Source organism: Leuresthes tenuis, unplaced genomic scaffold (assembly GCF_036924035.1).
Source record: "Leuresthes tenuis unplaced genomic scaffold, fLeuTen1.0.hap1 SCAF_21, whole genome shotgun sequence".
In the NCBI taxonomy this organism is placed as follows: domain Eukaryota; kingdom Metazoa; phylum Chordata; class Actinopteri; order Atheriniformes; family Atherinopsidae; genus Leuresthes; species Leuresthes tenuis.
In genome coordinates this window covers 31,436,205-31,450,662 of record NW_027325375.1, presented here as the reverse complement: position 1 = coordinate 31,450,662, position 14,458 = coordinate 31,436,205, and the positions used below count along the sequence as shown (strand labels likewise).

Here is a 14,458-nt window from a genome sequence, read left to right as displayed (position 1 = left end):
CTGAGCCGCTCCACCTCAAACCATCTCAGGCTATTTCCACGACACTGAAGTGATTTTCCACCTCCCAGGAGCCAGTTTGCAACGCCGGGAGTCGACACACCGAGGGCCAAACCGAGAGAGCTGCTGCACTTCAAGAGCTGTTGTTCACGAGCACTTTTATCCTGTTCCAAAGTCTGAAAGCCAGGTGGAGACATGTTTAAGTCAAGGCCTCCACCTTATCCACAGCACCTGACCACTGCAGCGCCTTCTGCAGGTGGATGGTCCACATTAGGCTGGGGCTGGTCCCATTTGGACGGTTCTCTTTCAGGCCCAATGGGCAAACGCCCAACCAGAAAACCTGTCCTCATGGCCTGGCTCCAGGCTGAGGCCCAGATTTCCTTTTCACACTGGAACCAGCTCCTCAACCATGACAAATTTGTCATGAGAGACAAACTGGGAGCAGGAGAACCAACAAAAACAAAATAACTTTTAATAACCTTTGAGGCTTCTGTGGCGCCGGTCTCTAAGCTCCTGGTTTTATTCAGTCGCTGCAGTATTCTGAGGGGATTCAGTCCTGGTTAACTCCATCATAATTCATGAGCTGATGAAGAAAGGAAAGAAAAGCACGTGATGAAACATCAGTAAAATGAATTCATTTATTTCTACATGATGTGGCCGTAACAAGGGTTGACATAACGATGATATCAGGAGATATTTTATCATCATCTTTCTAATTACCCGGATTCTTTGGTTCATTTTCACCAGAATAATCAAGTTTTTGCTTTTTAGCGTGACTGTAACAGGGCATTCAGTTTTAGAGAAAGCAACAGTTTTATTGTCTTTTGTTAAAAGTTGTCATGAAGTCATTGAGCTTTGAGCCCTGCAGGGATGAAACTCTGAACTGTTGTTTCATGTGAACCCTTTAATGCCCGGTGCTATATCTCATTAAAGATTTATGGAAGTAAATCCACAAATCTCTAGCTTACTCTTATTGTCCCAAAGAAGTGATCCAAAAGAAAAAGATCCAAAGAAGCATTTTTATACAGTTTCTTCTCAGTGAGGAGATTAAAAGGAAAATGACGCAGTCAGTGTGTGGAATATTTCACAAAGTTAACTTTTCATCAGTTCACACAACTGTTTAAAGCCAACATTTTCGTATTTTATTTTATTTTATTCCATTTCTAATCAAATCCGATTCATCTATAAAACACATTTAAAACAACTAAGTTGACAAAAGGACTGCAGAGAACATGCAGATTAAAACCATGTAAAAGCCAAAAAAGTTAAACCTGATGCATTAAATAAGAAAAACACTGAAAGGTGATAGAAAAACGGAAATTTCTTACATGTGGTTAAAGGTGAAGGAGAAGCTAAATGTCCTCAGCTGTGTGTTAAAGCTTTCAGGGGAGAGGGAACGTTAAACTGACAGTGAAAGGTCAAAAAGACACGATGTCCAGAAGTAACTAACCTGCAGTTACAGTAGGGACCAACCCATGCAAAGCTTTAAAAACACAACATAATACTTTACAGAATTTCATCGTGTTTTTATTTAGAAGGCAGTGAGGCAGGGGTGATAATTTTTCAGACAGTTAAAACACTGACTGATGTCCAGGTACAAGCATTTATAAGGCTGTAATAACTGTCTTAAAGTAAAAAAAAGTTTAGCAATGTTTCATCAATTGGAAAACACAACTTTTAACCACTGAATTTATCTGCCTGTCAAATTTGAATTCTGAGTCAATCCCAAATTCTGGGTCTGAACGCTGAAGACAGTGATGTGAGAGGTTTGCCTGAACTATAATGTAACCGAAGACAGTTTGATACGATGCGATACGATGCGATACAATGCGATACGATGCGATACTATACGATACAATACTATACGATGCGATACTATACGATACAATACTATACGATGCGATACGATGCGATACTATACGATACAATACTATACGATGCGATACGATGCGATACTATACGATACAATACTATACGATGCGATACTATACGATACAATACTATACGATGCGATACGATGCGATACTATACGATACAATACTATACGATGCGATACGATGCGATACTATACGATACAATACTATACGATGCGATACTATACGATACAATACTATACGATACGATACTATCTGATTCGATCTGGGCTGCCCGGTGGTGTGTTGGTTAGCACCGTCTCATCACTGCAAGATGGTTCCAGCTCTGAATCACGGCTCTGTGTGGAGTTTGCATGTTATCTTTGTGCATGTGTGGGTTCTCTTCCTCTCCTAAAAAAACCATTTAGGTTAATTGGGGAGTTTAAATTAACCAAATGCAAGGTTGTTTGTCTCTGTTTTGGCCTGTGATGGACTGGCAAACCAACCCAGGTGTTACCCTGCCTATTTCCTAGTGGCAGCTGGGAACCCGGCAGCTAAAGGGAAAGAAAAATCACATGATGAAAACTAAACTTCGGACCTCAAGACTGTCCTTCCAAACAACCTGAGTAATTTTTTCTGCAGGCAATAAGAACTGATAATTATATAAAAATAATATACGACCTGTAGTGGTCATGATTAACTGCACAAAAAGTTTCAAACAGGTTCATGTTTGTGTTTTTTATTTCTAACCCAAACCCAGGAATGCTGCTGAAACCCAGTGTTATAGCAAAGTGTTGTTACTGACAGGTTCAGCTCAGAAATATTTGTTTATATCTTTATTATAGTCTTTATTACATATGTGTAAAAAAACAAAAAAAAGTGGATTTCACTGCCCACCAGACCAGGTCAACATAAAACAGAGTTAGAGATGCTTCAAGTGTTGCGTTAGTAATGCAGAGTGCCAGTTGTCCGGGTGTCAAACTTTGAAATCGCTGCCTGTAATGATGCCATCTGCCGACCCTTCTGCTTCCTGTAGAAGGCTCTATGGCAAGTTAGGAGGAAACAGTCAAGAATTACATTTGTTCTGATGTGGAAAAGCTCTTGTGTCAGGAGTTGACCCCGATAGGTCATACAGAAGTGTCTGAATAAAGTACTTCTTTGGTCATTTTGGTCGTGGCTCACCGCTTTGGGCCAAACTCCATCAGAGAATCATCAATAAGTTCAGGAAATATTCCTCAGAGTCAGACTGGAAAGAACTTTGGTCTTTCAGCATCTACAGAGCAGAATATTGGGAACAGATTCAGGGAGTCTGGGGAAGTCTCAGTGTGGAAAGGCCAAGGACAGAAAGCCCTGTTGGATGAGCTCGGAGCCCTCAGGCAGCACTGCAGGAGAAACCGTCAGGCCACCATGATCCATACAGCCACATGGGCTCAGGAGGAGCTGGGAAAAGCATTTCCACTCAACACAGTCCACGGCTGCATCCAGAAATGTGAGCTGAAGCTGCATCACACCAGGAGGAAGCCATATATCAGCTCTGAGCAGAACCACGGCCCAGTTCTCTGGACTCCAGCTCATCTCAGAGGGACAGAAAGACAGTGGACACGTGTTCTGTGGGCAGATGAGTCCACGTTTCAGCTGCTTCTGGGAAAAACTGCTGAGAAAGAGCATCCAGCTGTTCTCAGAGGAAGGTTTAAAGCCAGCGTCTGTGATGGTCTGGGGCTGCAGCAGAGTCCAGGGCATGGAGGGCTTCATCTGGGTGAAGGTACCACTGATGCACAGCTGGATGTTGGAGTTCTGGAGAGACAGATGCTGCCATCAAGGTGCCGTCTTTTCCCGGGAGGTCCGTGGTTATTTCAGCAGGACGATGCCAGACCTCATTCTGCAGGACTTCCAGCAGCTTCAGACACACAGAGTGTGTGAGCTCGGCTGCCTGCCTGCAGTCCACATCTGTCTCCTGCTGCAGATGTTGGAGCATCATGAAGAGGAGAACCAGACAACCAGGGACTGCTGAGCAGCTGGAATCTGGGATTCAGCAGGAATGGACTCAGATTCCTGTGAAAAACTCAGTAAAAAGAGTCATTAAAGGAAGCTGAAGGAACACGATGGAAACATGAGTCTGGAACAGCTTTTACTGAGTGTTGCTGCTTCAGATTCCACATTTGGTTCTGATTTATGAAATGTAATGAAGTCATTCAGTGAAGATGCTGAAAATAATTTCTTTGGTCTGTTAAATAAAAGTTCAAACAATCAACAATTTACATATTTAAGTTTTCATTTCATAAAGCTCTCCAACAGTCCTGGAAAATAGGTTTAATGAACGTATTTCATGCCAGAAATAAGGTCTAAGTTTAAAAATACCAGAAGTTTGTGCATCACTGCCTAAATATTCCTCACCTGCAGCGGTGAGCTTAGTGTTTACAAACCTACTGACACTGATGGACTCAATATTCCAGGAGTATTGACATATTTACAGAGACAGACTTCATGAGCATGGCAATACCTTCTTTGGCTCAAACAGTTTTGACAAGAACTTCTTGATTTCTTTGGACTGCAGACCATAAATGATGGGATTCAGGCTGCCTGGAATGATGTGAAACAAAATGGTACAGAGTTTCCTGTAGTCTGAGTACTGAGGGAAGCGGTGCAGGGTAATGATTGACATTCCATTAAACACCATGATCAGATACACAACCAGGTGAGTGCTGCAGGTCATCAAGGCTTTACTGTTCAAAGACTTGTTCTTACTGATGAGACAGACGACTGTAATCTGAGTGTAGGTGAGAACGATGCTGCCTATAGAGGCTATGAACAGAACCACAGTGAAAGTGAGGCCGTAGATGTTATTAATGACAACGCTCTCACAGGAGAGCTTGAACAAGGCAGCATTGTCACAGTAAGGGTTAGTGATCAGAGTCCTGCATCGGTTCAGTCGGATGGTCAGACCGAGCAGAACCCCGACCAAAACAAAGGCCACCCCCCAGGCAGAGACCGTCAGCTTCATCACCATCTTATTGGTCATTATGGCAGCGTAACGCAGAGGATTACAGATGGCAACATATCTGTCAAAGGCCATGATCATCAGCACTGTGTGGGACGTGGTGCCAAACATATGTGTGGTGAAAGCCTGAACCACACACTCATAATAACTGATGAAGCGCTCAGAGGGAGGAAGAAGAACATCTGACATCAAACGGGGCAACAGGATAGAGTTCCCAAGTATGTCATTAAAAGGCAGGTTGCAAAACAGGAGATACATGGGCTGATGGAGGCTCTTGTCCTTGAAAACTAGAGCAACGATTCCCACATTTGTAATCATTATGAACACATAGGAGAAAAACAGAAAAAGAAACAGAGGATACACAGACTCCTCAGAGACATTTAACCCCTCCACCTGGAGGGTGAAGCTGTTATAGGTGTAGTTTTCCATCAGCTGCTTCATGTAAATTATCTATTTACCCGGATAAATGTCCCTCACATATACTTTGATTAGATATTCTTTAAGAAAACTTAAACTTTCCTGAAATGTGTCTGCTTCGTCTTTTCTGTGTTGTCTTTCCCTGCCGAAAAAGACAACAAGCTTCTCTGGGTAAGTGTTATAAAGACGTGATCGTGTCTTTAGGGGACTAAAGAATGATGTAATATCTCATCATAATTAAACACCATCATAACAGTGAAGGGAACAACACCAGAGTCTAACCACCAAACTTTATTCCTATTATTTCTACACCAAACCTTTTCTAATTACCATTACATTTCTTTCAACCATTCAGCCCATCTTTGCTTATTTCCTTATTACTCTAGCAGTTAATTGCCATTCTGAGGGAGATGTCTGCATTCAAGGTCTATGCTCAGTCTGCAACGTTGTTCAGGAGGATGTTCCACATAAGGTATATGAGCCACGTTTTGAGTTTTGTTTTGTTATGTTTTCAGGTTCTTGGTTTATTTTCTTGTCATGTTTTTCCCCTGTCACTTAGTTTCACTCAAGTCACCTGTTTTCTGTTCCTCAGCTGCACCTCATCACCAATCACCTTCCCTAGTATTTAGTTTCCAGGTTCCAGTCATCGCGAAATCCTCACTCTACCTTTTATGATCACGCCATGCTTGTCAGGTTTTTGCACCACGTTTTTGCTCACAGTCAACACTGTTTACAGTGGGGACGGGGCTTTGCTGACCTCAACTAGGGATGTTGTGAGTCGGTGGGGGGAATACTTCGAGGAACTCCTCAATCCTACCAACACGTGCTCGGAGGAGGCAGAGTCGGAGAGCTCGGAGACGGGGCCTCCCATTTCTGGGGCTGAGGTTGCCGAGGTGGTCAAAAACCTCCTCGGTGGCAAGGCCCCGGGGGGTGGATGTGGTCCGTTCTGAGTTTCTCAAGGCTCTGGATGTTGTAGGGCTGTCTTGGCTGACACGCCTCTGCAGCATCGCACGGACATCGGGGACAGTGCCTCTGGACTGGCAGATCGGGGTGGTGGTCCCCCTCTTTAAAAAGGGGGACCGGAGGGTGTGTTCCAACTATAGGGGTATCACACTCCTCAGCCTCCCTGGTAAGGTCTATTCGGGGGTACTGGAGAGGAGGATCCGTCGGATAATCGAGCCTCGGATTCAGGAGGTGCAGTGTGGCTTTCGTCCTGGCCGAGGAACAGTGGACCAGCTCTATACCCTCGGCAGGATCCTGGAGGGTTTATGGGAGTTCGCCCAACCAGTCTACGTGTGTTTTATGGACTTGGAGAAAGTGTTCGACCGTGTCCCTCGTGGAGTCCTGTGGGGGGTGCTCCGGGAATATGGAGTGCCGGACCCCTTGATAGGGGCCGTTCGGTCTCTGTATGACCGGTGTCAGAGTTTGGTCCGCGTTGCCGGCAGTAAGTCGGATACGTTTCCGGTGAGAGTTGGACTCCATCAGGGCTGCCCTTTGTCACCGATTCTGTTCCTAACATTTATGGACAGAATTTATAGGCGCAGCCAGGGCGTTGAGGGGGTCCGGTTTGCTGACCTCAGAATCGGGTCTCTGCTTTTTGTGGTTCTGTTAGCGTCGTCAGGCCGTGACCTTCAGCTCTCACTGGAGCAATTCGCAGCCGAGTGTGAAGCGGCTGGGATGAGAATCAGCGCCTCCAAATCCGAGACCATGGTTCTCAGCCGGAAGAGGGTGGAATGCTCCGGGTTGGGAATGAGATCCTTCCCCAAGTGGAGGAGTTCAAGTATCTCGGGTCTTGTTCCCAGTGAGGGACGAATGGAGCGTGAGATTGACGGACGCATCGGTGCAGCGTCTGCAGTGTTGCTCTGCACCGACCCGTCGATGTGAAGAAGGAGCTGAGCCAGAAGGCGAAGCTCTCTATTTACTGGTCAATCTACGTTCCCATCCTCTCCTATGGTCCCGAGCTGTGGGTAGAGACCGAAAGAACGAGATCGCGAATACAAGCGGCCGAAACGGGTTTCCTCCGCAGGGTGTCTGGGCCTCCCTTAGAGAAAGGGTGAGAAGCTCAGTCATCCGGGAGGGGCTCGGAGTAGAACCGCTGCTCCTCCGCATTGAGAGGAGTCAGATGAGGTGGCATCTGGTTAGGATGCCTCCTGGACGCCTCCCTGGGGAGGTGTTCTGGGCCCGTCCCACTGGGAGGAGACCCCGGGGGAGACCCAGGACACGTTGGAGAGACTATGTCTCTCGGCTGGCCTGGGAACGCCTCGGGGTCCCCCCAGAAGAGCTGGAGGAAGTGGCCGGGGACAGGGAGGTCTGGGTTTCTCTGCTCAAGCTGCTGCCCCCGCGACCCGACCCCCGTATAAGCGGCAGTTGATGGATGGATGGATGGGTTTCTGGTGATGTTTTTTCCCCGTTTTCTGTTTCACAGCTGCACCTCATCACGAATCACTTCCCCACAGTATTCAGTTTCCAGGTTTCCCTCATTAATTCCTGAATCCTTACCTCACCTTTCCTCTCATGTTCATGTCCACAGTTTTGTCAGGTCAGGTTTTTGCATCTTGTCACAGTTAAGTCTTGTTATTTATCCACAGTTTTGTTTGTTTTTCATAGTTAATAGTTTTTGATAATCCGGCTCAGCCGCGTCCTTCGTTCTGCCTTTTATTTTGAAGTCTGCATCTTGGTCCTTGCACCACGCATGTACAGTGGACTCCTCATGCAAAATTAACATTTATCTTTACAAAATCACAAAGTTTTTAAAGTTTTCTGACTATGTTACATTTTTCTGCGAGATCAGGTGGCTTTCCAGGACTCGAAACACATCTTAATTCTCTGAATTTATTTCATAATCTTGTTGTTATTGTAATCTGATTATTGATCCACAGGTCATCATTGGGTTTACTGTCCACAGCACATGTGAGGAAGAAATAAAAGCCCTTTTTATGCTTTCAGTCATTGAATTTATTCTTTTTAAATCAAAGTACATACAGTTGATGAAGTTACTAAAGCCAAGCACAAAACCACCACCACCACACTGCCCTGACAAGGCTGTGACCACAGGTCTGCTGCCTCTGTTTCAGCCAGCTGCTGCACAACATGAGATCTGAGCTCTGCACAGTTTAAGAAAGAACCTCCCGTGAATCAACAGGATAGTTTCCAGTTAGCTGATCGTGTTAAGAGCTGTAATCATTGCAGAAATTTTGCATCATAAGAATAGAGTCTCTAATCTGTTTTAGGGATTACTTGTTCTATATAGATATAACTTTAGATATAGATATAACTTTGTATCTTTACCTGCACCGTGTCTTTACTTCTGACCACCAGTAAACAAAGTGAGCAACATGTAGACAGCAGTCATTCTGAAACCTGGGCCCGTTTAGATGGGGATTGTAAATGATCTAAGCTCCTCCACCTGGAAACGATCCTCTGCTGCTTCCACCTTTGAATGTTTGGCTCGTAAAGTTATTTCTCTATTAAAAAATATTAAACTTCAGCCAAAAAAAATCTTTCATTTGGACAGATTCTTTAACAGAATATGAAATTAAAAGGAATTTGAATCACTTGACAGCTTTACTTTCCATTTCCTGCTCACATGATTAATAAAAGTACAAACTAACATTACATGTTGCCCTTATTTTGATGCCAACACTTTATTGGACTTAAACAACTTTGATAAAAATTTCTGTATCTCTTTGGACTGCAGACCATAGATGATGGGGTTGAGGCTGCTTGGGATGATATGATACAAAATAGAAGCAAGTTTCCTGTAGTCTGAGTACTGAGGGAAGCGATGCAGGGTAATGATGGCCATTCCACTCAACAACATGATCAGATACACAACCAGGTGAGTGCTGCAGGTCTTCAAGGCTTTACTGTTCAAAGACTTGTTCTTACTGGTCAGACAGACGACTGTAATCTGAGTGTAGGTGAGCACCATGCTGCCTATAGAGGCTATGAACAGAACCACAGTGAAAGTGAGGCCGTAGATGTTATTAATGACAACACTCTCACAGGAGAGATTAAATAAAGCAGCATTGTCACAGTAAGGGCTTTTGATAAGAGTCCTGCATCGATTCAGCCGGATGGTCAAACCGAGCAGAACCCCGACCAAAACAAGAGGCACCCCCCAGGCAGAGACCGTCAGCTTTATCAGCATCCTATTTGTCATTATTACAGTGTAACGCAGAGGATTACAGATGGCAACATATCTGTCAAAGGCCATAATCATCAGAACTGTGTGGGACGTGGTCCCAAACATATGTGTGGTGAAAGCCTGAACCACACACTCATAATAACTGATGAGGCGCTCAGATGAAGGCCGCAACATGTCTATTAGCAGCCGAGGCAACATGATAGAGTTCCCCAAGACGTCATTAGCTGACAAATTACAGAAGAGGAGATACATGGGCTGATGGAGGCTCTTATCAACAAAAACCAAAACAGCAAGGCCAACATTTGCAACTATAATGAATAAGTAGGAGAAAAAGATGAACAGAAACACAGGGTATGTGGATTCCTGTGAGACATTTAAACCTTCCAGCTGCAGCGTGAAGCTGTTGTAGGTGTAGCCTTCCACTGACCTGAAAGAACAAAACAATGTGGTTGATTTCACAGAGACTCTAAGCTCTGCACCTGAATCTGCTTTATGTCACAGTACAGTCTTTCCAATTTGCATGAAACAAGACAAACAAACATATCGGGGAAAAGAAGAAAGATGGTATACTTGTTACTCGTGCTGAGCCTCATCCCCTGAAGCTGAAGCGTTAGGCTGCTGGAAGGACCGTGTTCCATCTGAGCTCGTCTGAAGGAAAAGCAGCAAAAACTAAACCAGAGGACCTTTTTTTTCAGAATCAGCAAAGATGAACATTTCACATTTTGCACATAACAAACACACAACTTCATCTCCAACAAAAGAAATTTACTTTCAACAATTAATCACATTCAGCTACCAGCCTAACATCTCGAGTTAAGTAGTAAACTGTCCAGTGAGTCACTCCTCAAGCGCCGTCTTTCTCTCATGTGCACGTGGAATAATGTGCATGGGTTTTATGAACATCACTGATCTCAGGGGGAGCTTTGATCATCTTCTGAAAAAACATTTTGTTCTACATAGGTGGAGAGATTGTACAAGAGAAATGTTGCAGAAATGAGCACCTGTAGCACTTATGCAAACGGTCGGCTGGAAGACCACCAGCCGGCTCCACTGCCAGATCCATAAAATACTTGGAAGATCAAGTCAACTTTATTATCAATGCTTTACAGGACATACAGAGAACTGAAATAATGTTTCCCTCTTATCCCTGGTGCAAACAGCAATAAACATGAAGTAAAATATACAGTAAAACATAAATACAAGCTAAAATACACAAGAAAAGGCAGTGGCAAATCTGTATGATCATAGAATTAAAGCTGCAAGCAGTGATGATCGGGCCTGAGCAGGTGCGTCGTTGGACGCCGGGCGATGGGCAACGCCCAGCATAGCTGTCCGTCAACCCTAACCCTAACAGGACCAGAACCAACAAATAGTACCACTCACAGGATACTTCTCAAACTACACATTAAAAGCCCACGACAACTGAAAAATAACTTACAGCAAAAACAGGAAATACAACCACAACTGCGGAACCTCAAGATCATCTCGGCTTTCAAAAGAAACCCCAGTCTCCAGGACCTCTTGGTAAGATCCAAGATCCATGTCACTCTGAAAAAACTCAGACTTTGGTACACAGCTAAGAGGACCTTTCCATACGCAGATATCTACTTCCAGACCCTGAACTTCTCAAAGCAGCTGACGGACAGACAAAAACTAAACCTCAGAATGTTTAACAACTTCCTGAAGGAAATCATACCCACAAACAACCTAATACCCCCACTCCCACAGAATAAGGCTGAAACAACAGCCGACCACATACACTGGTCCCCCATAACGGGCCAACTTATGTGGAACCTTTGGAGGGAATATTTAAACTAATGCCCTCATATGAATTAACTCCCCCAACCCCCAACCCACTGGATAAGGCAGTAATAAACCTATCCACATTTAATTTATTTGACCAACACCGGCACTTACTCAGCAAGGTACTCTCTTTTATACCCACGATGACCAGAATCCAAAACGTACGTGAATCATGCAAACTACATGTACAACAATACCACCGCAAACTTAAATTGTCCACTTTTTTTAAGGACAGAACCCAAAAGAGAAAACCAACCCCATTCCGATCACCCTCCACTTGGGAACCAGCCCCGGCAGATACACTACCAGCAGTACTGGAATTGATCGATCAAGACAGAAACACTCAACAAAATCAAAATGGAACCGGAACCACAAAACCTAACCAAGGAGGAGGAAAAAGCATTAAAGGAACTACGTCAGGCGCATTCAATCATTATCAAACCCGCAGACAAGGGCTCCAGCGTAGTGATCATGGACAAAACGGATTACAAACAGGAAGCCCTGAGGCAACTGAACGACCCACAGTACTACCGCCCCCTATCAGAACCAATCTATCCACAAACAGCCAAAAAAATATCCACAATCCTTACAAAAATGGAAAATTAAAAGTATCTGACCAAAGCCCAAATGCAATATCTACTAGGAGAACCTCCCCACAGACCACGGTACTTCTACCTACTCCCCAAAATACACAAGGAACCGGAGAAATGGACAGTGCCGCATAAAATACCGGTAGGACGACCGATAGTGTCCGACTGCGGCAGTGAATCCTACTGGACTACCATCTCAACCCCCTCTCAAGCCACCACGAAAGCTACATAAAAGACACACAGGACTTCCTACAGAAAATCACCAATCTCCGTCTGGAACCAAACTGCATGTTATTTACTGCGGACGTAGAAAGCCTCTACACAAATATAGAAACGGAAAAGGGCATGCAAGCCATTACAGAATGCCTCCAATCCAACCCAGACCCACTCCGACCAGACGCGGAGATCATGGAACTCCTCAGGATCAACCTGGAGTGTAATGACTTCTGCTTTGACGACAAGTGGTACCTCCAAATCAAAGGAACAGCCATGGGAAAGAGATTCTCCAACGCTTACGCAAACATCTACATGGCCAAATGGGAAAAGGACGCATTCAAGAAATGTAACAAACTTCCACAGGCCTACTACCGCTACCTGGACGATATATGGGGAATCTGGAACCACTCCCAAACGGACTTTGAACACTTCATCGACACTCTTAACCAACACCACCCATCAATCAGAATAAAACCATCTACCAGCTACCAGGAGATCCACTTCCTGGACACAACCACATACAAGGGCCCGAACTTCCATCTAACGGGAAAACTGGACCACAAACTATATATAAAACCCACGGACACACACGCTCTACTACATCGTGAAAGCTTCCACCCAAAACACACTTTCTCAGGGATCATCAAATCCCAGTTAATCCGCTACACACGAATCTGCTCCCAGGAAACAGACAAAGAAATGGCCATCAAGACACTTTTCAAGGCCCTCAAACACAGGAACTACACACGACGATTCCTCAGGACAATAAGAAAGAACCAAAACAAACCAAACCGAACAGAAGAAACAGAACAGGACCAGAACCAGCAAATAGTACCACTCACGGGATACTTCTCAAAATACACATTAAAAGCCCACCGGCAACTGAAGAACAACTTCCAGCAGAAACAGCAAATGCAAGCACAACTGCGGAACCTGAAGATCATCTCGGCTTTCAAAAGAAACCCCAGTCTCCAGGACCTCTTAGTAAGATCCAAATTCACCTCAAACCGAAGAAAGGGGACGGATAACAATTCCAGGGCAGAAACAACCATCAGAAGCACCAAAACCAACAAGAGATGGCCAATTCAAGCCAACATCACACACGGAACCAAAAACGCTATCTACCTAATCTGGTATACCATCTGCCAGAAACAATACATAGGTGAAACAGGGAACTCCCTGACCACCCGTCTACATGCACACAAACACAACATCCGAAAAAACAGGAAATCAGAAACACCCATCGTACAACACTTCCAACAACATGGGATCGAAAACCTAAGGGCCAAACCCATACAACACAACCCCACATGGACACAAACAGAGAGGAGAAAACAGGAACACAAATAGATCCACCGCATGCAATGCAAATTCCCAGATGGAATGAATATGAGGATGGAAGCCTAGAAGAAACATCCCAAACACTACAGGAACAAACGCAACCAGGAACACCAGGAAGAAACAAACACAACTTGGAAGACAAATATTGCCCAGAAACCAAAACAAACCACAGGACAGGAGGAGAGCTCAAGATTCTTCAAGGGACGCTTGATGTTTTTGTATTATCCTGTGTAGGACATTATATATCTTCTGCATCTTATACTACGGTTTGTATGATATTCCATATTTGCTTATTAGTATCTCTGATACTATGTTTTTCATGATATCCTACACTTTGTATAACTTTTTGAAATTCACCCATTGTTATCAACATGGCATCTTCGAGCCCCAAACTGCCTCACATTGGAGGCCTCTGAACTCAGCCATACAGCGTCACACACACATCATTCAAAGTTTGTGTGTGACAGGAAAGACTCAGCTTTAACTGTGGTAAAGGGCTTGTTAATAGCTTATACAGCTTTGACACAACGGCAGTTTACGTTTTAGGTGTCCAGAGGAGGTCGTCTCATGTCGGTTACACTGTAACTGTCACTCTAAAAATCATTAAAAGAACATTTCTCGAACAAATTCCTCTCACGTCCAAAATGTCTGCCTGATCTGGATAAATTATACATCAAAACGTAGGTATTTTAGTTGTCTTTCACCCAATGTGACTGTCATTGAGCTTGGCCTCACAGATTTCTCACAAATCACCTGTGAGCGCAGAGAGGGAACATTCCATCCCATTATAAAAACGGGCGAGCCCTGAAATCAGTCGGAAAAATAATTTTAAAACTGCCATAATAAAGGAGCCACGGGGGGTAGAAGAATAAAAATGACACCGCTGGCTTCCCCCTTCCCTTCTGGCGCTCACGGTGAAAGAATTATTCGGATCCGACTTCTACTTTTCGAACAGCGAGCGTTTGTTCCAGATTTCTGCCTCAATATGAAAACCCCATGATTTTAAGGGGACAAAGTGAGGTGCAGATTTGGCAGTTGGAAGTTGGCAGTTACAGCTGTTGCCCATAGCAACTAATGCTGACCACACCCAAGATGG

General features: G+C 44.4%; 2 protein-coding genes across 2 annotated transcripts; both read right to left on the bottom strand.

Moving 5' to 3' along the window:
* Nucleotides 1-4,332: 4,332 nt before the first annotated feature.
* On the bottom strand, nt 4,333-5,277 carry LOC140279335 (olfactory receptor 8G17-like). The gene has a single exon (XM_072374450.1). The coding sequence runs from the start codon at nt 5,275-5,277 to the stop codon at nt 4,333-4,335; it is 945 nt and encodes a 314-aa protein (XP_072230551.1).
* Nucleotides 5,278-8,890: 3,613 nt separating this feature from the next.
* LOC140279781 (olfactory receptor 8G17-like) lies at nt 8,891-14,143 on the bottom strand. The gene is made up of 3 exons (XM_072374952.1): nt 14,116-14,143; nt 14,000-14,010; nt 8,891-9,799 (listed from the first exon to the last, which is right to left on the bottom strand). Exons 1-3 carry the CDS (start codon nt 14,141-14,143, stop codon nt 8,891-8,893), a joined length of 948 nt encoding a protein of 315 aa, XP_072231053.1.
* Between the last annotated feature and the right edge of the window lie 315 nt (nt 14,144-14,458).